The 27,500-nt window shown below is 41.9% G+C and overlaps 2 protein-coding genes across 3 annotated transcripts in view; one reads left to right on the top strand and one right to left on the bottom strand.

Annotated features, from left to right (window-relative positions):
• LOC123504772 (mitoguardin-like) overlaps positions 1 to 27,500 on the bottom strand; it is a 333,089-nt gene that overhangs the window by 144,667 nt on the left and 160,922 nt on the right. The gene's annotated exons all lie outside the window — the stretch shown is intronic.
• The window catches only part of LOC123504773 (protein unzipped-like), a 68,371-nt gene continuing 57,251 nt past the window's right edge, over positions 16,381 to 27,500 (top strand). The window contains exon 1 of the mRNA XM_045255590.1: positions 16,381 to 16,746. Coding sequence (XP_045111525.1) covers positions 16,709 to 16,746 — 38 coding nt within the window. The 5' untranslated portion in view covers positions 16,381 to 16,708. The remainder of the gene's footprint in view (positions 16,747 to 27,500) is intronic.

Below are 27,500 nucleotides of genomic sequence, written 5' to 3'. Positions count from 1 at the left end.
ACAGCTCGTTCCGTAGGGTAACGTCTGGCTGTCTCGTCAGAGACTGCAGCAGATCAAACAGTGAAACAGTGAAAACACACAACTCACTTCCTCCACTGAGAAAAGAAAGAGAAAGGAAAAGAAAGATATGTCTCTTTCTTTACTGTCTTCAGGAGAGAGAGAGAGAGAGAGAGAGAGAGAGAGAGAGAGAGAGAGAGAGAGAGAGAGAGAGAGAGAGAGAGAGAGAGAGAGAGAGTGGGGGGAATGGTTGAAGGAGGGGTTGCTGTTTGTGTGTATTTAAGAGCTGTATAAGATTAAGGAGGAGGAGGAGGAGGAGGAGGAGGAGGAGGAGGAGGACGGACAATGACGATATTCATAAAAACAATGCGAAGGAAAATAAGTAAATGAAAACCAAAAAATAAGGACTCGAACTCGAGATACAACAAAACTACAAGAAACACAAGGTAAAATTGATAGAACATGATAAGGAAGAAAAGAGAAAGAGAAAAAAGGTCGAAGAAAAAAAAAAGAAGAGAAATAGACTGAAAAAAAAAAGATAGAGAGAGATCACAAAGACACGAAAACAAAAACACAAAAATAAATTACCAATAACCTAAAACGGAAAACTGAATGAGACATAAAGGAAACACAGATGCAGGGAAGGATGGATGAAGGGACGGAAGGAGGAGAGGGTGGAAGGAGGGAGGAGGAAGAAGGAAGAAGGAAGAGGAGAGGAGAACAAGACAGAGGAAACACACACAGCTGACGCCTTCTCTTCCTCCTTATCCTCCCTTTCCATCTCCTCTTCCTCCGCTTCCTCCTTCTCCTCCTTCCTTCGTAAGAGAACAAGAACGATCAACTTTTCCCATAAAACAACTATTTTGTGTTGTGGTTCAGTGAGTCTGCTGGCCACGTGGAGGAAAGGAGGGAGGGAGGGAAGGAATGAGGGAAAGGAAGGAAAAAATGGAGGGAGGGTGAGACTGGGATGAACGAACGGAGGGAATGATAGAGGGATGAATTTAAAGAAGGCAGGAAGAGGGGGGAGGTGGAGATGGAGGAAAGACGTGAATGCTGGAGAAAAATAAAAGTAAAAGATGAAGAGAAAGAAGGAAGGAAGGAAGGAAGGATGTTGATGGTGAAAGAAGTGTAATGATAAGTGAGGAGAGAGAGAGAGAGAGAGAGAGAGAGAGAGAGAGAGAGAGAGAGAGAGAGAGAGAGTGAGTGTGTGTGTGTGTGTGTGTGTGTGTGTGTGTGTGTGTGTGTGTGTGTGTGTGTGTGTGTGTGTGTGTGTGTGTGTGTGTGTGTGTGTGTGTGTGTGAGGAAATGAGAGATAAGCTTGACGAGTGAGCGAGTCAGAAAGAGGATGTGAGTGAGTGAGTGAGTGAGTGAGTGAGAGTGAGAGAGTGAGTGAGTGAGAGAAGCAAGGCATCCAGTATAAAAGTCATGCATTCTTAATTCCCTCACGGCGTGTTCTAACATGTTCCCCGCCGCTAAGGGACATGCCGCCCGCGTGTCCCAGGGGTGGATGCGCCTGCACAAGAGGGAAAGAAAGGGCAAAGGACAGGGAGACATAGGGCGGGGGCAGAGGAAGCAAGGGGTAAGGGAGGAGGAAATGAAGGGCCAGGTGAGAGGGAACAAGGGAGAGTACAGGAGGGGTTTGGTTAACGGAGACAAGAAGGACAAGGAAAAGAAAAGGGGATATGAGAGGGAGAAGAGAGTGGAAGAGAGAGGGTGACGGAGAGTGAGGGATGGTAAGAGAGAGTGAGGGAGAGTGAGGGAGGAAGGGTAGGCGCGGCTGTACATCCCTTGAGAGAGAGAGAGAGAGAGAGAGAGAGAGAGAGAGAGAGAGAGAGAGAGAGAGAGAGAGAGAGAGAGAGAGAGAGAGAGAGAGAGAGAGAGAGAGAGAGAGAGAGAGAGAGAGAGAGAGAGAGAGAGAGAGAGAGAGAGAGAGAGAGAGAGAGAGAGAGACTATAGGTCCCTCTCATCAGATAAATAACGGTATATTTTCTGTTTCTGTTGTAAACTTTTCTCAACGTCTTTTTGGCTCTTGGAGACAGACACTGCCAACTCCTCTGACACTCTTTGTGACGTGACACTCAGTGTAGTGCACACACACACACTGACACACTATTTTTAAGTCAGAGGAGCAGAGACAGTGCGCCTTTGGGTACATGTTCTTCTGTATAAATTATGTTTAAATAAAAAAAAAAAAAAAAAAAAAAAAAAGAGAGAGAGAGAGAGAGAGAGAGAGAGAGAGAGAGAGAGAGAGAGAGAGAGAGAGAGAGAGAGAGAGAGAGAGAGAGAGAGAGAGAGAGAGAGAGAGAGAGAGAGAGAGAGAGAGAGAGAGAGAGAGAGAGAGAGAGAGAGAGAGAGAGAGAGAGAGAGAGAGAGAGAGAGAGAGAGAGAGAGAGAGAGAGAGAGAGAGAGAGAGAGAGAGAGAGAGAGAGAGAGAGAGAGAGAGAGAGAGAGAGAGAGAGAGAGAGAGAGAGAGAGAGAGAGAGAGAGAGAGAGAGAGAGAGAGAGAGAGAGAGAGAGAGAGAGAGAGAGAGAGAGAGTCCTATCAGGTTATATACGGCAGTTTGAGACAAGGACGTCGAGTAAAATGTAGACAAAATACAGTTCAGATGGAAGATAGGAGCGGCAGTTTAGTGTGTGTGTGTGTGTGTGTGTGTGTGTGTGTGTGTGTGTGTGTGTGTGTGTGTGTGTGTGTGTGTGTGTGTGTGTGTGTGTGTGTGTGTGTGTGTGTGTGTGTGTGTGTGTGTGTGTCCCCATAGTCGTGATATTGGTAAAGTCTGCTCGTAGAGAGAGAGAGAGAGAGAGAGAGAGAGAGAGAGAGAGAGAGAGAGAGAGAGAGAGAGAGAGAGAGAGAGAGAGAGAGAGAGAGAGAGAGAGAGAGAGAGAGAGAGAGAGAGAGAGAGAGAGAGAGAGAGAGAGAGAGAGAGAGAGAGAGAGAGAGAGAATATGCAATAAGGTCATCCATTAATGTACTACAAAGCAAAACAAAGCAAGTTTAATGAACAATAAATTAAATGTCAATTTTTCCGTATATGACATAAAGAGATATCAAACCACAGAGAGAGAGAGAGAGAGAGAGAGAGAGAGAGAGAGAGAGAGAGAGAGAGAGAGAGAGAGAGAGAGAGAGAGAGAGAGAGAGAGAGAGAGAGAGAGAGAGAGAGAGAGAGAGAGAGAGAGAGAGAGAGAGAGAGAGAGAGAGAGAGAGAGAGAGAGAGAGAGAGAGAGAGAGAGAGAGATCCCTTAAATAATGATGTGAGGATGAAGTTAAAAGTAAAATCGAAAAAAAATATACAAGGAAAAAAGGACCATTAGAATGAAGCAATAATGGAAGGAAGGAATGAAATGGAAGAAAATAATCGTAGGTTGAAAAAAACATATGAAAGATAAAGAATATTTATACAGAAGGAAGAATGTGATCCAATGAAGTGAAAATACAAATAGAGAAGAAAGAAAAAAAAATGGAAGTGGAAAAGAAAGGATAGAAAAAAAAGTTACATGCAAAAAGATTCTATATGCAATAACACACCGTATTCATTATCTGCCCCTTTGTAATATTCATCTCCCTCTTATCTCTTCCGCCTATTCATCTGACAGGAACCACATGGCGTACTGGTAGACACTCGACCTGACTACTAACTATGCGCCACAAGAACTGCACCCACCAGCACTTCGGCAGCGTATCCTCCATTATTTTGCATGAAGAATGACATTTTTTTTTTCATGGGAACCTTTAACTCTTTAAGTGGTGTGCCTTGCCTTTCTTAACATTCAGAGCGTTGTAGGAAAATCAATCTATAAGGACAGGGTGAAAAAGTTTGAAAACAAGAGGTTAACTTTATCTTTTCTGGGGCCACACTTTGAAACATTGGATATTCTTTACTTTCAAAGGATTCTAGATAGTTGAAGTTACACGGATTAATAGATGTGCTTTATTTATATGATATTTGTGGCACATTAACAAGATTCCTGAATCATTAAAAGTAGAAACATCGTGGAAAATTTGTGTAATCATATTTATGGCATTTAAAACTAGAGTAAAGCATTTTTTTTTAAATTCAGAGACTAGTACAAGTGCCTAAAAGGTTATATGTGGTAATAAGAGAAAAATGTTCGGCAGTGAAAGGTTTAATACGTCTTTATTTAAGCCCAATTTCATAAGTTATACCATACCCTAGAAAAATAAAGTTTGAAAAAATTGCAATTGAAAGTTACTGAGTTTTCAGTTACGTTAGATGTTTCTTTATTATTCCACAGCTATTCAATACATCTTTCCTTCATTACTAACCATTCTTTACTTTCGCGCATCTCCATACATTGCACTGGCTACAAATTGCAAAACCTATTTCTTTTTGCAAGTGTTTATAAGACCCCAAATATTCCTTTAGTGCTGAGGAATTTTGTGCATCGTAGCTGCATCACTAACAAAGAAAATCATACCAATGAAAACACGACAAATAATCCCCGTGGCCCTTGGAATATATCCTTGAGAGAGACATTAACGTTTCAAAATAAGGGTTCAGAGTTCGATCACCCTTGCCCCAGACGCCATTTTGCGGAAGAGGTAGCGTCACGCCATAACGTAAGCACAATCATGTTTTGATTTATTGGCGCTGATGATGTGAGTTTTTTCAGCACTTCAGTTAAAACAAGAGAGAGAGAGAGAGAGAGAGAGAGAGAGAGAGAGAGAGAGAGAGAGAGAGAGAGAGAGAGAGAGAGAGAGAGAGAGAGAGAGAGAGAGAGAGAGAGAGAGAGAGAGAGAGAGAGAGAGAGAGAGAGAGAGAGAGAGAGAGAGAGAGAGAGAGTGAGTAGAAGTAGTAGTAGTAGTAGTAGTAGTAGTAGTAGTAGTAGTGGTGGTGGTGGTGGTGGTGGTGGTGGTGGTGGTGGTGGTGGTGGTGGTGGTGGTGGTGGTGGTGGTGTTAGACGTACCACCACCATTCAACAAAAACAACAACCATTCCCATAAGTAATAAACGACACTGAAAGAAGAACAACAACAATAACAACAAGATCAAGAAGAACAAAAACAAGAACAAGAAGAACAAGAACAAGAACAAGAACAAGAAAAACAAGAAGAAGAAGAAGAAGAGGACTAGTTAAAGCTCGGAGAGGAGAAGGAGGAGAAGGAGGAGAAGGAAGATGAGTGGACACCCCGTCATACAGGCAGACGATAACAATAACTCACTGCCACTGATAACACGAGCTCCATTCGCCACTCACGTATGTATCTATCGGCGCGTGTATGTATCCATGTATGACTGTGTATGCAGATATATGTGTGTGTGTGTGTGTGTGTGTGTGTGTGTGTGTGTGTGTGTGTGTGTGTGTGTGTGTGTGTGTGTGTGTGTGTGTGTGTGTGTGTGTGTGTGTGTGTGTGTGTGTGTGTGTGTGTGTGTGTGTGTGTGTGTGTGTGTGTGTTCAGGAAGCAGACAAGCAGGAAGGAAGGAAAAGAGAGGGAGTAAGAGGGTGAAGAACACACACACAGAGAGAGAGAGAGAGAGAGAGAGAGAGAGAGAGAGAGAGAGAGAGAGAGAGAGAGAGAGAGAGAGAGAGAGAGAGAGAGAGAGAGAGAGAGAGAGAGAGAGAGAGAGAGAGAGAGAGAGAGAGAGAGAGAGAATGTGGGGTGGGAGTAGAGAGAAGGCAAACACACACTGGAATCTCATCCAGAAACGTAAACTTGCTCTACGTTTTCGGAAAATAATCAAATTAAACAAAGGCAGGGAGGAGGAGGAGGAGGAGGAGGAGACGTCAGGCCCCTTCCTGACTACCTATAAATCATTCAAGGAGAGGAAGAGGGGGTGGGGAGTAAAGGGGATGAGGGGAGAAAAGGGAAGGGAAGAAACAAAGTAGTGGGGGGGAAGAGAGAGAGGAGAGGAGAGGAGAGGAGAGGAGAGGAGAGGAGAGGAAAGGAGGAGGAGGAGGAGGAGGAGGAGGAGGAGGAGGAGGAGGAGGAGGAGGAGGAGGAGGAGGATTAGAATAAGTATTATTTGAAAATTTAAGGGAAAGACAAGGGGAATAAGGGGAGAGAGAGAGAGAGAGAGAGAGAGAGAGAGAGAGAGAGAGAGAGAGAGAGAGAGAGAGAGAGAGAGAGAGAGAGAGAGAGAGAGAGACGGGATGTGGTGGAGAAGCGAGGAGAGAAAAGGAGGAAGGCATGGAAGAGAAGGGAAGCGGAAGGGTAGGTGGAGGGAGGGCTGCATCGCGAGTGTTGTTATGTAAATCACCACACATACATACACACAGTCTACCCCCACCACCACCACCACCACCACCACACTCAAAAGTCAAGTTAGTTATCATCTTTACAATCATCTTTTATAATTCAAATGGGCAATTTTTCACTTAAATCATGAATTTCCCTTTTCTCTCTCTTTCTCTTTGTATCTTCCCTTTCTTTCATTATCACCTCTTTGTTTTCTGTTTATTTTTGCTTTTTCGTCCTTCTTCCATGTCTCTCTCTACTTTCCTCACGTCTCCCTTCCTCTTTCCCTCCCTTTCTCGCTCGCTAATCACCGCTCCCCTCCTAACACACACACACACACACACACACACACACACACACACACACAACCCAAACAAATTATTCACATATTCCTTCCTGTAAGTCATGTTGCAGAAATTTCAATCCTATTACTCACAGTTTGCCCTCAAATTTTGTTTTCTGCTCTTTTCTTTAAAATTTTCTTTTTTCTTGTATTACATTGTGTCAATTATTTTTTATTTTAGTTTTTTTTTGTCTGTACCTTATTTTTTTTATTATCTATTTATCTTTTTTATGATGTGTATATTTTTTTCAATGACAAGTTTGATTTTTTTTTCTCTCTACGATTCTAATTAATGTTATTGTTATAGTTCTCTCTCTCTCTCTCTCTCTCTCTCTCTCTCTCTCTCTCCCTTATATAAGCTTCCTGTTTAAACATTATTTGCACGGACCAAAAGACACGTACAATTCTTCATGTACATATTTAGTGTTATGGAAATATTTTTTTTATCCTCTTTTTTTATCCCATCTATTCCTTTTTTATCTTTTAACATTCCTTCCCTTTCCTTATTTTTCGCTTATTCGTTCTATCTTCTTTCCACTTAAGATCTTTTAATTTTCTTTCTTGATCCAGCTTTTTCCTTCTTTCCTTTTCCTTTGTTCCTTCACACAGACGTATTTTTTAATCTATTTCCTTTTCTTTCTTTCGATTCTTTTTCTCTCCGTCGCTTAATACCATCTAACCTCCGCTCAAAACATTTCCATCTCCTTTCCTGCCTTTCCTCTCTTTTCTTACATTCTTTCACGCCATCTCGCCGGCACTCAATACCTTTCTATCTGCTGCCCTCACTCAGTCTATTCTCCTCTCCCCACTCTGTGTCACCCTCCATCATTCTTTGCTTTCCATCATTCCGACTACCGATTACCTCATAGATTGTGTTACATTTCCGTTCCCCCTCTTAATACGCCATCATATTTATTCTCTCTCTCTCTCTCTCTCTCTCTCTCTCTCTCTCTCTCTCTCTCTCTCTCTCACACTCGCCTATTCATACGAGAGACAGATGAACGTAAAGGTACAACGTTTTTCTCATGCTAACACTCATTTCATTATCTACCTTTCTCCCTTCCTCCATCCCTCTGTCCACTCCCTTTCCTCCCCTTCTCCCTTCCTTCTCCAGTCTCATCTTTTCGTCCCTACCACGCCTCCGTCTACTCCTACAGCCACGTAACATTCAGTCCTTCTCCTCCACCTCCTCTTGTAGTGGTTAGTTGGAGGTAAGGGACGAGAATGACCGCCAACCTTTCCTCTTCTACATGAGTTGGAATTAAAGTGCGGATTTTTTGTGAGTACCTGTGTGTGTGTGTGTGTGTGTGTGTGTGTGTGTGTGTGTGTGTGTGTGTGTGTGTGTGTGTGTGTGTGTGTGTGTGTGTGTGTGTTAACTAATTTTCTACTATATGTTTTATGGGCGGGTGAGTCGTGTCGGGTTATTCAGGTTCATATTTTCTTTTTTCTTTCTTTCCCCTACCTTCTCTTTTTTACGTCTCTCTTGGTAGTTCCTTTCCTTTTGGTCTTAATGTTGTTGTTCGATGGTTAATTGCTGTGAACTTTATTTTCCCCACAGGTGAAGTGTCGCTTACGTGTGTGTGTGTGTGTGTGTGTGTGTGTGTGTGTGTGTGTGTGTGTGTGTGTGTGTGTGTGTGTGTGTGTGTGTGTGTGTGTAAATTGTGATTATTTTGTATACCTCCTTGGATTCATTCATTGAAAAGAAATGCAAAAAAGAATTTTTGTGTATGTAAATAATTGATTAAACATCAAGTGAAGACAACTTTTATTACTTTCTTTGGTAAACTCTTGAATTTCATGCCTGCTTCTACATTTCCACTTTCCTGTGAATTGAAACCTTTATATAAAGAAGTTTCAAGATACTGATCCATAAATTTTCGAGGATTCTCTTGATATATCTTTTGGAACTGGAACGTAAGTGAATAATTTTCATTGTTGTTTTGTTGACCTAGGCTAGTGCCAGCCTATATAAAAACAGTAGAAAAAAATACATGGATAACAAAACAAATTCTAATCCATATCAACCACTAAAACAATACAAACACTCGTCAAAAAAGAAGTAATCAAATAAGGTAAAAAAAAAAACACAAACACGCATAGAAAAAAAGACAAAGACTCCTACTTCACAAAAATCAATAAGGGAAGAATAGCTAAGCCTCATTGAATACACGAGGAAAAAAGCCACAAAAAAAAAAATCACCTAAGGTTTTAAAAGATTCCATCATTTTCATTTCCCGAGCGAGGGTCGAGTTTCCCCTCTTGTACAGGCGAACGCGGGTCCCGAGGGAGAGGGTAGAGAGGGAGGAGGGGGGAAAGGGAACAGGGAGGAGAGGGGAAGGCGGAGAGGAAAAATAAGGTTAGTCGTGGGATGTCTACAGTTCGAGAAATAATGAGATGCTATTTAATAATGCAATCACACTGGGTAGCCTTCGTTAGCTCTCCCTATTCTCCATACTCTCCCTTCCCTCTCTTCTTTAAGCCTTCCTCACATCCCCTCTCAGATTCCCTCATTCTCGGTCTCCCTTGCTACACTATTTCTTACCGTCATTTTTTCTCGTCAACGTGGATATGCTTTTTCTTAATTGTTACCTTCTCTGCTGTATTATATTTCCCTTCCTCATGTGTTTCCCCTTCACTCCACCTCATCTTCCTCTCACCTCCCGTCACTCACGTTCTTCCTCACCCATCTGTCTTAAAATAAACTTTTTTGGTACTTTTGGAAAAGGAGTACATATCTGCGATACGTCTTTTTGTTTTCTGTGTGTGTGTGTGTGTGTGTGTGTGTGTGTGTGTGTGTGTGTGTGTGTGTGTGTGTGTGTGTGTGTGTGTGTGTGTGTGTGTGTGTGTGTGTGTGTGTGTGTGTGTGTGTGTGTGTGGTTAGGTAGATACATAGGCCAAGGAAGCGTCATTTGGTAGGCACGTTATTGTTTCTGACGAGTGCAGTAAAGACAATAACAAGGTTTACCTGAGGAAGACCACGCCAGGTAGACAGTCACTCAGGAACTCAGGGATACACTCACCTGGAGAAGGAAGGGCACACGGATTAGCCAGGCACAAAAGTATTTGGTACAATATATGGTGGTGACGGTGGTGGTGGTGGTGGTGGTGGTGGTGGTGGTGGTGGTGGTGGTGGTGGTAGTGAGGTGGTGGTAGTGAGGACGGTGATGGTGATGATGGTGGTAGCGATACAAATGATAATTTTATGGATATAAATCGTTAATAGAGTTCTAATTTACTATTGTAATTAATTACTACTACTACTACTATTAAACTACTACTGCTGCTACTGCTGCTGCTGGTGCTGGTGCTGCTGCTATTGCTGCTGCTGCTGCTGCTGACGTTACCGCTGTTAATACTACTACAGGTCCTGCTACTACAGTAGTAATACATATTCTACAATTATAATGATATTGATGAAAAATAACAATAACAATGACAATAACAGCAATAAGAAACAACAATAATATCAACAAAAATAATAATAATAACAACAACAACAACAACAACAACATCTACAATAATGATAACAACAACAATAAATCCTTTCCACCACCACCACCACCACCAATATAATCACCTTACGAACTGTCATACACAAATTAAGGTACTTATCCCCTCCCTCCCAACGAAATTATATCCATCCCATACCCCTTCCTCTTCCTCCTACTACCCTTCCTTCATCTCTCAACCAGCGTCGCCCAAAGGCTAATGAGCAGGTAAACAGTTGGTAATTAGAGTGTTACCTATATTTTGTGTTCATTGTGTAGGCTGTGCTGAAAAAGGAGGAAGAGTAGGATGAGGAGGAAGAAGGGGAAGAGGAAGAGAGGAGGAGGTGGTAGTGAAGATATATTGGAGGTAGTTGGTGTAAAAGAACCATGATTGAGATGCTGCTGGAGGAGGAGGAGGAGGAGGAGGAGGAGGAGGAGGAGGAGGAGGAGGAGGAGGAGGAGGAGGAGGAGGAGGAGGAGGAGGAGGAGGAGGAGGAGAAGGAGGAAGAAGGAGAAGGAGGAGTGGGGGTGCTTAAAATGGAGGGGGAGGGGAAAAAGAAGATTATATGGGTGACAAATATGAGGATTATAAGCACAAGAGACAGAGTAATCTCTCTCTCTCTCTCTCTCTCTCTCTCTCTCTCTCTCTCTCTCTCTCACACACACACACACACACACACACACACACACACACACACACACACACACGGCACGGTAGCTCAGTGGTTAGAGCGCTGGCTTCACAAGCCAGAGGACCGGGGTTCGATTCCCCGGCCGGGTGGAGATATTTGGTGTGTCTCCTTTGACGTGTAGCCCTGTTCACCTAGCAGTGAGTAGGTACGGGATGTAAATCGAGGAGTTGTGACCTTGTTGTCCCGGTGTGTGGTGTGTGCCTGGTCTCAGACCTATCCCAAGATCGGAAATAATGAGCTCTGAGCTCGTTCCGTAGGGTAACGTCTGGCTGTCTCGTCAGAGACTGCAGCAGATCAAACAGTGAATTACACACACACACACACACACACACACACACACACACACACACACACACTTGATATTACGATAGGGAAATGAAATAAAGGAAATATGTAAGTGTTAGAGACTAATAAATACGGTAATTTAAAAGCTAAATAGAACGCAAGCGAGAAAAATATATACATTATATGTTCAAGAAAAGCAAGTAGGTAATATCTGGATAAGAAAATATTAATTTACTTTATAATATAATTTAATAGTACTGAATCTGCTAGTCTAAAAGCAACAAGTGTCATTAATTACAAAAACAACAACAACAGCATTATTACTAATAGTACTACTACTACTACTACTACTACTACTACTACTACTACTACTACTACTATTACTGCTGCTACTACTACTACTACTACTACTACTACTACTACTACTACTAATAATAATAATAATAATAATAATAATAATAATAATAATACTAATAATACCACTGTTACTACTGCTAATATTAATACTACTACTACTAATAGTAATAACAATAATAATAATAATAATAATAACAATAATAACAATAATAATAATAATAATAATAATAATAATAATAATAATAATAATAATAATAATAATAATAATAATAATAATAATAATAATAATAATAATAATAATAATAATAATAATAATAATAATAATAATAATAATAATAATAATAATAATAATAATAATAATAATAATAATAATAATAATAATAATAATAATAATAATAATAATAATAATAACAATAACAAAAAGTTGAAAAAATAACAATGACAATAATAATCACATCACTAATGATCACCAAAGGAAAAAAACAGCTTCCACTATTAATTTCAAGGGAATATGATCCACTAAACAAAAATGGGCAGGGTTGGGGTTCCTCTCTCTCCTAATTAATGATAGAGCGATAACTATTCTAAAACTGTAATTAACAACTGTTTATGAGGAGGGAACAGACAGAAGGACGGAGGAGGAGAAAGGGAAGGAGGGAGGAAAGAAGGGGGACGCCACGAGATAACGGAGTTTGTGAATATGAGCGAGAAAAAAAAAAAGAGACAAAGTTTGATATATAAGGCTGATTCGATGTTAGGGATGAGAGAGAGAGAGAGAGAGAGAGAGAGAGAGAGAGAGAGAGAGAGAGAGAGAGAGAGAGAGAGAGAGAGAGAGAGAGAGAGAGAGAGAGAGAGAGAGAGAGAATGAATGTAGTAGTAGTAGTAGTAGTAGTAGTAGTAGTAGTAGTAGTAGTAGTAGTAGTAGTAGTAGTAGTAGTAGTAGTAGTAGTAGTAGTAGTAGTAGTAGTAGTAGTAGTAGTAGTAACAGCATTAGTAGTGGTGGCACGCGTATATTTATCTAACTATTGATATGCAAATAAGCCTTGGAGACCTGTTCCCGGGAAGGTCACGGCCAGTGACCGCTGACTCAGACTGGATATTACTATTACATCCATATTTCAGTAGCAGCAGCAACAACAGTAGTAGTAGTAGTAGTAGTAATAGTGGTGGTGGTGGTGGTGGTGGTGGTGGTGGTGGTGGTGGTGGTGGTGGTGGTGAGTGTGGTGATGGTAAGAATGGTGGACTGATGGTGGTGGATATAATGGCACACATCCCACGTTAACGGGAGGTGGAGACTACAACGCAATGAAAGACAGTAGCTCAAACTTCATGTTGCTCCACACACACACACACACACACACGATAAGGGTAATACTTACATAAATTTTTTGAACATATAATGATGATCCTCAGTTAATTCGTTAAGGTGCATGGTGGAGATGACCCCGAGTTTGCTCGATTTCGATATTTATATATTTACTTATTATTTTCATCATCATTATTACTATCTTTATTATTATTATTATTATTATTATTATTATTATTATTATTATTATTATTATTATTATTATTATTATTATTATTATTATTATTATTATCATTATTAATGTTATTATTATTGTTATTATTATTATTATTAATATAATAGGAGTAGTAGTAGTAGTAGTAGTAGTAGTAGTAGTAGTAGTAGTAGTAGTAGTAGTAGTAGTAGTAGTAGTAAAGGAGGTAGTAGTGATAATAATAGCAGTTGTAATGGTAGTAATAGTAGTTACAACAGTAGGAGTAACAGTAAAAGCAACATAAAAAAACAACAGCAACAGCGCATCCCACTAGTAGTGGAAGCAATAGCAGCAGCAGCAGCAGCAGCAGCAGCAGCAGCAGCAGCAGCAGCAGCAGAAGCAGCAGCAGCAGCAACAGCACACAGCAGCAACAGCAGTAGTAGTAGTAGTAGTAGTAGTAGTAGTAGTAGTAGTAGTAGTAGTAGTAGTAGTAGTAGTAGTTGTAGTAGTAGTAGTAGTAACAGTGGTGGTGGTGGTGGTGGTGGTGGTGGTGGTGGTGGTGGTGGTGGTGGTGGTGGTGGTGGCAGCAGCAGCAGCAGCAGTAGCAACAGTAGTACCAGCAGCAACAGCAGCAGCCGCAGTACTAGCAGCAGCAACAACAACAAGAACAACAACAACAGCAGTAATATCAGCAAGGACAGCATCAACAAAAGCAAAAACATTAATAGTAGCAGTAGTAGTACTACTAGAAGAAGGAGAAGGAAAAGGAGGAGGAGGAGGTAGCAGCAGCAGCAGCAGCAGCAGCAGCAGCAGCAGCAGCAGCAGCAGCAGCAGCAGCAGCAGCAGCAGCAGCAGCAGCAGCAGCAGCAGCAGCAGCAGCAGCAGCAGCAGCAGCAGCAGCAGCAGCAGCAGCAGCAGCAGCAGCAGCAGCAGCAGCAGCAGCAGCAGCAGCAGCAGCAGCAGCAGCAGCAGCAGCAGCAGCAGCAGCAGCAGCAGCAGCAGCAGCAGCAGCAGCAGCAGTGGGGCAGTGGTGCAGTGGCAGGACACCAATAAAAATAATTCCTTTACTACTAAATATAATTATCATTATTATTACTACAGTAATAATAATAATAATAATAATAATAATAATAATAATAATAATAATAATAATAATAATAATAATAATAATAATAATAATAATAATAACAACAATAATAATAATAATAATAATAATAATAATAATAATAATAATAATAATAAATAATAATAATAATAATAATAATAATAATAAATAATAATAATAATAATAAAAAATAATAGCATTGGTAAAAATCATAATAACAAGTGGCTAATTGATTAATTTGGTCATTACGCTGAAAATATGCGATTAAAAATGATAATGTGAAATTTTATATACGGACGAGGTATGGATGTGCGTATCTGTTGTCCGTGTGTATGTAAGTACGTGTGTGTGTGTGTGTGTGTGTGTGTGTGTGTGTGTGTGTGTGTGTGTGTGTGTGTGTGTGTGTGTGTGTGTGTGTGTGTGTGTGTGTGTGTGTGTGTGTAATTCGCCTCGGTCGCCAGCTGGTTACCCAGCCTGTCTTTCCCATTACGGAGCGAGCTCAGAGCTCATAGACCGATCTTCAGGTAGGACTGAGACCACAACACACTCCACACACCGGGAAAGCGAGGCCACAACCCCTCGAGTTACATCTCGTACCTATTTACTGCTAGGTGAACAGGGGCTACACATTAAGAGGCTTGCCCATTTACCTCGCCGTGCCGGGATTCGAACCCGGCCTTCTGTGTGTGTGTTTGTGTGTGTGTGTGTGTGTGTGTGTGTGTGTGTGTGTGTGTGTGTGTGTGTGTGTGTGTGTGTGTGTGTGTGTGTGTGTGTGTGTGTGTGTGTGTGTGTGTGTGTGTGTGTGTGTGTGTGTGTGTGTGTGTGTGTGTGTGTGTGTGTGTGTGTGTGTGTGTGTGTGTCTAAGTCAGTCTGCCGATATATACATGTATACGTAGGGATGAACACATAGATGAATGGATTAATGTAAAAATGGATGAACATTTGGAGATGTACTCGTAAGAAACAACCTCATCAATGAATAGATGTGCATCTTACCATAATTACCTTTAAAAAGCTGGAACAATTACAACACATGCGTTTACGAAATAGAATGTTATCTCTATGTGTCAAACAAAGGCAATTGTGTCACTTCCCTTAACAAAACATACACGCGCGTGCACACACACACACACACACACACACACACACACACACACACACACACACACACACACACACACACACACACACACACACACACACACACACACTTAGAAGTTCATTCAAATGCACACGAGTACATTCATTATTACTTTCCTTCTTTTTACTCTACTCCCACCCCTCTCCTCTTCCTACTTCATCTCATCCTCCTCCTCCTTATATCTGGCTTCTTGACACATAACAGGTTTCGATTCACACTACCAGCAGGCAATTATTTCATGCCTCCCGGTCACAAGTTTCTTCAATTTATTTATTCAGTGTATCAACTGTTATGTTTGTATTAGTTGTTATTGTTGGCAGAGGAGGAGGAGGAGGAGGAGGAGGAGGAGGAGGAGGAGGAGGAGGAGGAGGAGGAAGAGGAGGAGGAGGAGGACTCACTTCCTCTGCAATGTTAACTGCTATATCATTTTGCTTTTAGATATTTTCAAATTATCTTATGATTTGCTGTTAATTTGATTGTCTTTTTCTATACTTTGTAGTTGATACTCGTAAGCATTCAGTTCATTAGTTCTAATAGATGGTTACAGACTTTATCGATTTTACAAACAAACTTTCCATTTAGGTATTCTTATTTCTATGTAAATACATGTTTGGTGTTTTATATGCCCAGCCATGTTACTCTCATTAATATAGCCCTGCGTCTTTCTGTTTGTCTATCTGTGTGTATCCTCCTGCCTGTCAGGAGGAGGACGATAACAATGATAACTATGACGATTATAACGGCTGCGAAAAAGATGAAGAAAATGAAGATTTGGAAAACAATGAGTAATGCTTACAAATGATGATGATGATGATGATGACGATCACTGATGACTCAACTCATGTGCATGTAGACTTTTCAAGTGTACACAGAGAAAAACTGAGTGTGTACGTAACTGTACGTCGGTCAGTTTGTGTTGAATTTTCATACACATGATTATCAGCTGCTTAATATTGAACATTTCCCCACCCTGTTCCTCGCTCCCTCCTCTCTCTCTCTCTCTCTCTCTCTCTCTCTCTCTCTCTCTCTCTCTCTCTCTCTCTCTCTCTTCCATCACAGTAAAATTATCTTTTCCCCTTTCGGCTTTGGTTCCACCGTCACCAAACTTTCTCCCTTCCTCCTTCCCTCCTCCTTTCTTTCTCTATTAAAGTACACCCTCCATTCCTTTTCACCCTTCGTCCGTCCGTCCGTCGCCGCATTTCCTCCTCTCTCGCCCTCTGAGGCTCACCTGCGGGCAGGCGAGGCGAGGCAAGGCGAGGCAAGGCGACGCTCCACACTCCCTCATCCGTTCAGTTGTTGTCGGGGCGTTTTGGTGAGAGGAGGTGCACGCGGCTCGCTCCACGCCAGCCCTCACTGACTTGCCTCCCACACTACGCTTCCCCTCTGGATTACGCACGCCGCTTCTGTCTGTCCGCCGTCCCATGCGTCACAGTAGTGCATGAGTGACGCCAGGGCATCCATGGACACAGTGTCACTCGCCTGGATGTGTTATTCCTTCACCCGTCACACTTTACTGAAGTTTTGTTAAGTTTACTGAGTTTCATCAACGGCTCCTCTTGGAACTTTTTTTTAATCACTACTTGGATCCTCGTCGCCTGAAACCTCAAGATGTGGCGGAGAGAGCGGACTGATTGCTTCGCTCTTAGGTAAGACTGGCAGCGTCTGCCCCGCGGCCGCCCTGTCACGCATCTGTCTGACTCTTGTAGGGTAAAACGCCACACCTTCAGCTTCCTGCCGCGGGAGGAGGAGAAGCAGGAGAAGGGAGGAAAAAATTGAGGTGGAGATTGAGACAAAGGAGGTGAAAATGTCTTAAAAGGGAGATTGAAATTTCAGAAGGGAGATGAATATGTCTGTTAAGGAGAAGCAGGAGGAGGTCTGTCTTAGGGACGTGCAGGAGCCTTACTGCGCCTGCCACTACTTCAGGAAAGCGCAGGGAGTCACACTAACCGATCGGGAAAGCTGCGCCTGTCACCCTTACTTGCCGCGCACCGTGTGTCGCGCATCGTCAGGGAGGGAAAAAAATATTAGAAGTCAATGTAACAGTCAATAGAAAAACCCAAATCATGCATATCCATCTGTCCTGCAGTGTGGAAATGCAATGATAATATAAAATAACTGCAGGAATTGATAAATATAAAAAATGAAATAAGAGAGAGAAAAAGGTGTAACACTCCAGTCAGCAAATTATCAGGAGAGAAAAAAAAAATAAATAAAAGCCTCAGATAAATTTAATTCGTTTCGCCCAAATTCAGAGAAGCGTTATTCGTTTCTGGTAAAATTCTGCGAATGAGCCAAAACAAGAAAATAAAAAGAGACAGAAAAGATATAAAAATTGTTGCAGAACGTATAAAGTGGAGGAGAGAGAAAAAGATACGTAAGCTATGTGAAAGATGGCAGGGCGCCGTGGCGGTGATTGGATTTACATAATTATACAGAATTAGGAAAGTTTTCCATCTCCCCCTTCCATCCTTCCTCACCTTACACGCCCTCACCTACACGACCTCCTACTCCTTCCACGCCTCATAAACACAACACCCGAATTTTTCCACCAATCCCCCCAGTACCAACTATCCTTCCACGCCCTCATCCTCCATCCACGTTTTGCATCCACACTGCCAACCGTTCTTCCACTCCTTACAAGCCCTCCACACCCTAATCTATCATCCTCACCCTCCACCCACGCCTTGCATCCACGGTATCAACTTTTCTTCAATTCCTTCTTTTCATCATTATCGTTCCTACACGTCCTCCACCCACGCCACACTGTCACACCTCCTTCCAGTCCTTCCCTCCACCCAAGCCTCCACCCACACACTTTCCTGCCACACTACTCACCCTCCACCCACGCCACGCAGGACCCCCTAAGGACACCACCTTGAACTTAGCCTTTAAAAGCAACACTCACCCACTACAATGTCCCTCTGTCAACTCCGCCCACCGCCCCACACACCGCCCACCACTCCACTCTCCACCCACTCCCGCCATCGCAGAACCTCAACACATCACCATCAAGTCAGTTATTATTAAAAAAGGCTTAAATATTTCTCACTTTGTTCAAAAATAATATCATGTAAGTCCTAGCCCTTAAAATTCACGTCTCTTATTGTCTTCTAAGAAATTTTAAATAGAAAATGATACACAAGATTCTACACACACACACACACACACACACACACACACACACACACACATATACATAGGGCGGGAAAAGGGTACCGACCATAATTAGGGACAAGGGTGAGCAGGGGTATAGGCAGGTGAGTTACGACGGAGAGAGAGAGAGAGAGAGAGAGAGAGAGAGAGAGAGAGAGAGAGAGAGAGAGAGAGTAGGGATGCTTTGGACTTAATATGTGTGGTAATGATATGTATATGGGAAGGATGTTGTTGTTATCATAGCGGTGGCGGCGGTGACAGTGGTGGTGACAGAGGGACTGTGAGTGAAGGAAACAACAACTACAAACATCACCATCACAACAACGATATCAACTGCTACCTCTTCTTTTACTACTACTACTACTACTACTACTAATACTAATGCTACTACTACTACAACCACCACCGTTACCACTACCACTACCACCGGATACATCTTGTTCGTCACCTCCACTAACCTGACAACTTTTTTTACTTTTTTATTCTCTTACTTTTTTTCTCGTCGCAGTCAACTTGAAAAACCGGAAATGACTCACTAAAAAATAATAGAGCGACTGAAAGCGTGAAGGAGCCTCGTGAAAAATGTTAGCAATGAGTGAAAAAGATGATTAATTGGACCATGTTCGTGGACAAATAAGTGGATGTAGGAGACAGGGATGAATGAAGGATTAACAGCGGTGAATACAAAGGTGCGTGTAGTGATTGGTAAACGAAGTGTGTGTGTGATAATGAGTGAAGGGAGTGGTGAGTGAATAATAAGTGAAGAATGAATGAAAGGCAGTGATCAATAACAAGATACAGCTGTGAGTAAAGTGGGTGTGTGTGATTGTGAAGGATATGTTAATGATGAGTGAGTAAAATGGGGTGGCGAATAAGTACGAAGTGAGCGATGAATGAGGGCAGTGATTGGTAAATATGAGTAAATAAGAGAAAATGAAAATGAAGAACGGAGATAAATGATTAAGCACTAATGGATGAATAAACAAGAGTGATGAGTAAAGCCCAGTGATGAATAAATATAGAGATAAATTAATGAAAGGTACACACGAATAGGAAACATATATTATTCGTTCACTGATACTTGGTGATAGACAAATACACTAAACCAATAGATGAATATGATAAATCAGTGAAAATCAAAGTAAATGACGTGATGAATGGTTAGAGTTCCAGATCACCAAAACCATCAGGTAGAACAGAGAAAGAAAATGCTTGTTTGTAGATATGAATGATGAGTGAAGGAGGGGAAGCTGAGTACACACACCAATATACCTGGTGATGAGCGTACCTGTGAAGGCGGTAATGACTGACAGGTATACTATTACATGCTTCCGGTGACTTGAAGATGTGGCAGAAATATGAACCTCTTTTAGCCCCCTCTCTCTCTGTTTCTCTCTTTTCCAATCTCTCTCTCTCTCCAACTCTAGATCGCTTACTCCTTCGCGTCGTCGCCTTCCGGTAAATTGACAAGCTTACCGGAAAGAGGGGTCGTAAAAACGTGAATGAAAAGTGCTAGCAGAAGGGGAACAGGAACGAGGGAAGAGAAGTCACTTAAACGCTCTCTTAACCGCGCTCCCGGCAAGGTAGTGGTGGTGGTGGCGGTGGCGGTATTTAGTGGTATGCGGCAAGACCATGTTGGCGCCACACCCTGACCACATTTCGCTGAGTCTGGGAACACGAGGAGATTTTTACCTGACAGGACTTGACCACCACCTCTATACTACCTTTGCTACAGTTGCTAATTACTACTTGTTTGTACACTACTACTACAACAGAACATCAATTTTAACAATAATTTTTACAACTTCTACAACAACAACAGCAACACCAACAACAACAACAACAACAACAAATACTACTACTACTACTACTACTACTACTACTACTACTACTACTACTACAACAAGTAATAATAATAATAATAATAATAATAATAATAATAATAATAATAATAATAATAATAATAACAATATAAAAATAATAATAATAACAACAACAATAATAATAATAATAGTAATAATATCAATGCTGCTACTATTACTACAGTTATTACTACTACCACTACTATTACTACTATTACTGCTGCTACTACTACTACTACTACTACTACTACTACTACTACTATTATTATTATTGCAACATGAGAGAGATTGACAACATATATGAGATAATACGACCACCGTCAACACTACCACCAATACTATCATCACTAATTCAGAGTCAACACAACATAACAAAACCACCACACAACACATCCACACAACAGTTACAATAGACTTTATCATTACCAAAGCACACAGAACGACACTCTCATCACAATCACCTTGAACATCACCTCCATCACCATCACCTAACACTTCACTATAGCTTGAACACACCACTTATCACCATCATACCAACATCACTACGCACTTCACCAACAAAGTCACACTACTACCACCACCATCACTACCATTTCCACCACCTCCCCTCCAGCAGGAAGAGAAACGCATACTTATCCTTAAAAACAGCATAAAATTACAAGAGAATTTCCTGAAAACGTGACAAAAAAGACAAGACGTAAGACATCACCACCCCGATTAGGAAGAGAACCTGGACGCCACCTGACCTTAGACCGGAGAGGATTAGAGACAAGAGAGAGGGAGAGGAGGAAGATAGAACAAAATATCTGCATGAGAATGAATAAAAAAGGAATAACACAATAACTCCTTCAGATAACGCGACAAGAGGCCAAAAAAATCCCGCCAAATAAATGTAATTCTCGTGGGCATTAAACCAAAGAGTCCTGAGCAGCTCTGAAGAAATCGAGATAACAAGTGATTGCCGCTATAATTTCCCGAGAGATAATATTATAGACAAAACTCTCCTTCGCCTTGACTCGACCTTCTCCCAGCGCGTGACCCTTTCGTGGCGGGGGGAGGGCAAAGGGCAGCGTAGAAACGTGAGGGAAGCGGAAAGAAAACGGAGAGTTGGAAGTCCCATCAGGTGCAGTGCGTTAGTGTATGAGTGCATGAGGACTTGGCAAGCTTCCTCTGCTCTTCCCCGTCCTTCCTTTTGCTGAACATGTTTTGTCCTTCATATGACCTGGCCTTCCTTCTTCACTTCACTGCAGAGAGCAAGAGGACCTGACAAGTTTCCTCTGATCTTCCCTTCCCTTCTCTTACTGTCCTCTTCTTCATCTGATCTCCCATTCCCTTTAGTACCTGGTCTTCCCTTCACTCGGTCAGTCTTTCCCTTCACTTTACCTTGCAGTCCTTTCAGGTTATCTTCCCTTCCCTTCACATAAATTGTACGTCCCTTCATGCAATCAATGCTGTTTTTTTTCTAACTAACGTATGTATTTTTCTTTATATTATCTACTTTTTCCTTCCCTTAGGGAAGGAAAAAGTAGATAATATATTATCCTTTATTATCCTTTCACATTATCTACCCTTTCCTTCACTCAGTTAACCCTTTATGATACCTACTAAGTCTGCCTTTCATTTAGCCTTCCTCCTCTTTCTCCTCCTCCTCTTTTTCCTTCTCCTACTTGTTGCAGTTCTCACGACCGCCTGACACGCCCTCAGGCAGACTCCAGCCCCCGCACAACCCCCACGGAGGCTCCCAAGGAAATGGCTCCTTAAACACACGAAAAACTCTTGAAAGCCACTCAAACAGAGACAAAAAACAAGGCGCCCCATGATCCGCGTCGTTCTGTGGCAGGGAACACAACGGCGGTGGTCACTCCTCCCAGTTTCTTATAGTGTCCCTTGAAAGTTCTCGTTTTTGAAGAGTAAATCATGGGAATGTGAAGTTTGGGGAAGGCAATATGCTGTTGATGGTTTCTTTCTCTTTCTGCCGTAAAGGAGAAGCTGAAGGAGGAGGAGAAGTAAGGGAAGAAAGGGAGAGTAGAGGAAAGGTGGTACACAGGTGGGTGGTAAAAATTTTTCAACGTCCTCTTCCTGTTCTTTCTCCACCTCTCTTTCTCTCTCCCCTTCCCCCTCCATCCTTCTCCTCCTACCCATCGTAAGTAAAGACAAGCAACAAACCTGTCGTACATTTTTTTTTCCAGTGTGTCAGACGCGACCACAAATGTATACTCTTAGTGTGTGTGTGTGTGTGTGTGTGTGTGTGTGTGTGTGTGTGTGTGTGTGTGTTACTCTTTTTTTCTCCCTAGCTCCAACATTATTTACGACGAAAGAAGACAGATTGCTTGCTCCTGCCTCTCCTATGCATGCAGTAAGGGATAGGGAGAGGGAGGAGAGGAGAGGGACAGGGAAAAGGAGAGGGAGAGGGACAGGGAGAGAGGGGAAAGAGAGGGTGGAGGAGTTCAAGGTCACCCTCATCCCTTAGGCTCCTCCACGCACACTCCCTGACCCCTCCTCCACTCCCCCATCACTGAAGTAGGAGTTGGGGAGAAGAGGGGAAGGGGAAACATGAGGAGGAGGAGGAGGATGGGAGAAGGTCAGGAGAAGGTGTGTGTGTGTGGGTTACAGGTTGATTGTGACCTCGGGTGTGTTTGAAGAAGGAGGAGGAGGAGGAGGAGGAGGAGGAGGAGGAGGAGGAGGAGGAGGAGGAGGAGGAGGAGGAGGAGGAGGAGGAGGAGGAGGAGGAGGAGGAGGAGGAGGAGGAGGATAAAGGATTAGGAGTAAAGGAGCGGGTGTGGAGGGACGTAACTCTTCGCCCTTCCAACCTAGAGGAGGAGGAGGAGGAGGAGGAGGAGGAGGAGGAGGAGGAGGAGGAGGAGGAGGAGGAGGAGGACTAAAAGACAAAGGAAGCGATATGAGATGGACGCATTGCATTAACAGTACACACACACACACACACACACACACACACACACACACACACACACACACACACACACACACACACACACACACACACAGAGAGAGAGAGAGAGAGAGAGAGAGAGAGAGAGAGAGAGAGAGAGAGAGAGAGAGAGAGATTTCATCAAACTAAATCTCCTTCTGCCCGATAAAGAAGAAAACGATAGAAAATAAATATGAAAACTCTCTCTCTCTCTCTCTCTCTCTCTCTCTCTCTCTCTCTCTCATTCCAGCCACTGAGAGAGCAATGTACTCTGCCCTCCATCCCTCTCTCTCTCTCTCTCTCTCTCTCTCTCTCTCTCTCTCTCTCTCTCTCTCTCTCTCTCTCTCTCTCTCTCTCCCACTCACCGCTCCCTCTCCCTCTCGCCACCTGTCGCTCTCTCCTCACCAGGAGCAGGATTCGTCTCTTCTGGTACTTCGTGAAAACCAAGAGTGTCTTTTGTGTGGGTTTGTCTCCCTCATTCACACGCTAAACGAGGAGGAGGAGTAAGAGAAGGAGGAGAGAAAAGATCTTGATAGACAGAGAAAGATTAGTCTCTCTCTCTCTCTCTCTCTCTCTCTCTCTCTCTCTCTCTCTCTCTCTCTCTCTCTCTCTCTCTCTCTCTCTCTCTTCATAATAACCAAGACAAAGGAAGGTATGTCAGACAACTTTTTTTTTTCTGTTCCCCATTTAATCTTACCTTATAAATTCATTTCAATTACAACTTATCGAACACACAGCAAAACAAACTTCAGAATTACAACCAACACAAGATTATGAAAGGTCGTGTGTGTGTGTGTGTGTGTGTGTGTGTGTGTGTGTGTGTGTGTGTGTGTGTGTGTGTGTGTGTGTGTGTGTGTGTGTGTGTGTGTGTGTGTGTGTGTGTGTGCGGCGCGCTTCATTTACGACAGATATACGCAAATTAATTTATATGTAATGCCAAGAAATAAATACCGCAGTCATAAAAATTCACTCAAAACCCATAATGATGTATAAGAAATAAAAAGTCATCACAATATCAATAATGATATTTGTCCTATTTATGATAAATCCGCCGCAGGAAGAGAACAAGCATACCGCGTTTAATTACCACGCTGAAATTTTCCTTCATAGAAAAACATAAACAAAGGATGGAAATCGCAATATAATACAAATGAAGAAGAAATACCAACATAATAACGATCCCTTACGATGTTGAACTCGGTAATAGAATAGCAAGGAGACACAAGATAATATAGGTAGAGTAAAATAACATGAATGAAGACATACAGGATAAGAAAAAAAGTTAAAATTGAAGGAAAAACATGAAAGCAGTAGGACAAAGGAGAAAAAAATAATTACCACCGGATATGAATCTAAGATATGAACGAAACGAATACAAAAATCAATCGTATAGAAGAAACAACGAAAAACACATAAATACTCTCGGACTTGCAAAGATCGGAATAATGAGACTAACCATGAATTTCTAACATAAATCAAATACACAAAACGAATGTAGAAAAAAAAAATCACATAAAAAAAAAAAACGAAGAGAACGACAATATCAAAACAAAACCAGAAAAGAAGGAAACTCAAACGAACACTTAACACAAATCAAACTCAAACTAAAGAAACTAAATAAGAACAGAAAATACTCAAACTCGTTTCTTCACTGACTACAGCTGCGACACAGACAAACATGAAGGGAGAGACAGGGAGAGACACACATAATAACTGCATCAGGAGGGAGGTGTCAGATAGAGACAGGAAAGGACTTATCTAAGGCTGAGCAAAGGTGGGCAGGGCGGGGCAAGGGAGGGGCGCGGCATTACGGGGCATTAGGGCACGTCACACTGGGCGGCGGGAAGTGACAACTCATGAATGACCCTGTCGTGTAGGGAAAAAATGAGATGGAGAGGAGGAAGGCTTATTACGCGAGGGGTTGAGGAATAGGTGGAAGGATTTTTAGGAGGAGGAGGAGGAGGAAGAGGAGGAGGAGGAGGAGGAGGAGGAGGAGGAGGAGGAGACCGACATGTGCCAAAAGGAATTAGAAAGATGTGAAGAGAGAGAGAGAGAGAGAGAGAGAGAGAGAGAGAGAGAGAGAGAGAGAGAGAGAGAGAGAGAGAGAGAGAGAGAGAGAGAGATGTAATCATCCCATCAAATAATCAACATAATACAAAGTCAAATACCACAAACATTAATTACGAAAAAAAACAACACAATATTGACAAAATGAGGAACTAAAAATTAAATCCAGGAAAAAATACTTAGAAAACATAACACGAAAAAAGACTGAAAAAAATTACTCTCAAATAAAAAGGCAGGCAACGTTAACCAAATATGGGAAAAAAGAGGAACAAATATAAATGCCATATGGTCGAGAGAGAGAGAGAGAGAGAGAGAGAGAGAGAGAGAGAGAGAGAGAGAGAGAGAGAGAGAGAGAGAGAGAGAGAGAGAGAGAGAGAGAGAGAGAGAGAGAGAGAGAGAGAGAGAGAGAGAGAGAGAGAGAGAGAGAGAGAAGAGAAAGAGAGATGGAGGGAGAGGGAGAGGGAGAGGTAAGAAAATATGTAAGTTAAGAGATGGAAAAAAGTCATGAAAAAGACGAGTTAGGTAGGGAGAGCTGAGGAAGACATGGGAGGATGAGGAGGAGGAGGAGGAGGAGGAGGAGGAGGAGGAGACCTGGGTAACCAAAATAGGAAAGGGCGGAGTAGGCTTGAGTAGGGAGGCTTGGGTAGGGCGAAAAAGAGAGGGTAGGGAGGGGAGAGGAGACGTAGGGGAGGGAGAATAGAGGGAATCAAAAGCCCCCAGATTAGACGCGTAAAAGGTGGAGATGAGGAGGACTAAAAGCGATCTTTGAACACCTGTCGAGGAGGAGGAAGAGGAAGAAGAGAAGGAGGAGGAGGAGGAGGAGGAGGAGGAGGAGGAGGAGGAGGAGGGGAATGAGAAGTGGTGGTCGTGGTGGTGGATAAAATATGAGGCTGATAAAAGGAAAAATAAATTAGTACACACCAAAGGATAAATAGAGGTAAGTAGATATACCAACACACACACACACACACACACACACACACACACACACACACACACACACACACACACTACCGCCGCCTCATTAAAGCAGGATCATTCAAGGGCTCTTACTTTGAACTCAATCTACTTTTGGGTATTTGTTCTAAAAGAGGAGACGAATGGGGAAGTACATAACTCATTCCTCTTCCTCTACATCATCCTGTCTCCTCTCACTATTACCTATCGTATAAAATAGGTTCCCAAACAGCCAAATAAAACCCTCAGTGTTTGGTGTTGTTTGGGTTTTCTTTGCATTTTTCTATGTTATTTTCTTACATTTTTTCCTCCTTCTTCTCCAACTTCTTATAATCTCTTTTTTTTTTTCCTCCTCCTCCTATTCCTTTTATTTCTCTTCCTCGCCCTCGTCCTCCTCCTCCCCCTCCTCCTCCTCCTCTTCTTTCTCTCTTCCTCTTCCCCTTGCTCACGTATACCAGAAATAGAAGTGTGCAATTTATTTTATTTTCGTTTTTCCTCCTCCTCCTCCTCCTCCTCCTCCTCCTCCTCCTCCTCCTCCTCCTCCTCCTCCTCCTCCTCCTCCTCCTCCTCCTCCTCCTCCTCCTCCTTAATCTCCTTAGCCTGTATATGTCTTGTCTTGATCACAGTTTTCCTCACTTTTCCCTCTTCTATTGTTTTCGTTATGTATTTCTTTTGATCCTTTTCTTCTCTTCCTTTCTTTCTTTTTCTCTCTCATTCTTTGTAATACCGTTCTTGTTTCGTTTTCATCGTTATTCGTATTTATTTTTTTTGTGTTTGCGCATCGTCACTTCCTCAATTTGCTTTAACTCTCCTCATTGCCTCCATTATTTGTGTTACTTGTGTTTATGTTATTCTTATCTCACCTCCTTAGTCATGTTCTTATTTGAGGTTTATTATCATACTACTTATAACAGCTTCCTTTCATTATATTTATCACTGTTATTACCAATTGCTATGATTTTTTACCTCAATTAATTTTTATTCTCCATCATTATTCATTCGTGTCTCCTTTTTTTTTATACGTTATATCATTTGTCCTTTTTATTTATTAGTTTTACTTGTCATCATCAGTTTCTACAACTTCAACATTATTTTTTCTATTCATCTTCATTATACCATCGTGACTCCTACATTTCATAATTCTATTTGTCGTTGTTTAATTTTTGCCACAACTTTTCTTTCATTTTAACTTTACAAAGTGTCAAAAAGTCTATTTCAGCAAAACTACATTATTCACTCATGACTCCTGCAATGGATTACACCATTTATCATTACACTATTTTGCAACAATATTTCCTCCATCACAAATTCACAAGACAACATAAACAGTTAGTATACACACAAAAGAATAACAATAATCTCTTTTGGAATCTTCATCTTCATAACTTTAACCTTCCACGTCGCTGTCTTTCCTCTCCATTAAATAATTTTC

The sequence above is a fragment of the Portunus trituberculatus genome, chromosome 17 (assembly GCF_017591435.1).
Source record: "Portunus trituberculatus isolate SZX2019 chromosome 17, ASM1759143v1, whole genome shotgun sequence".
NCBI classification, from domain to species: Eukaryota; Metazoa; Arthropoda; class Malacostraca; order Decapoda; family Portunidae; genus Portunus; species Portunus trituberculatus.
The sequence above is the reverse complement of the archived record's forward strand: the minus strand, read 5'-3'. Positions and strand labels throughout refer to the sequence as shown.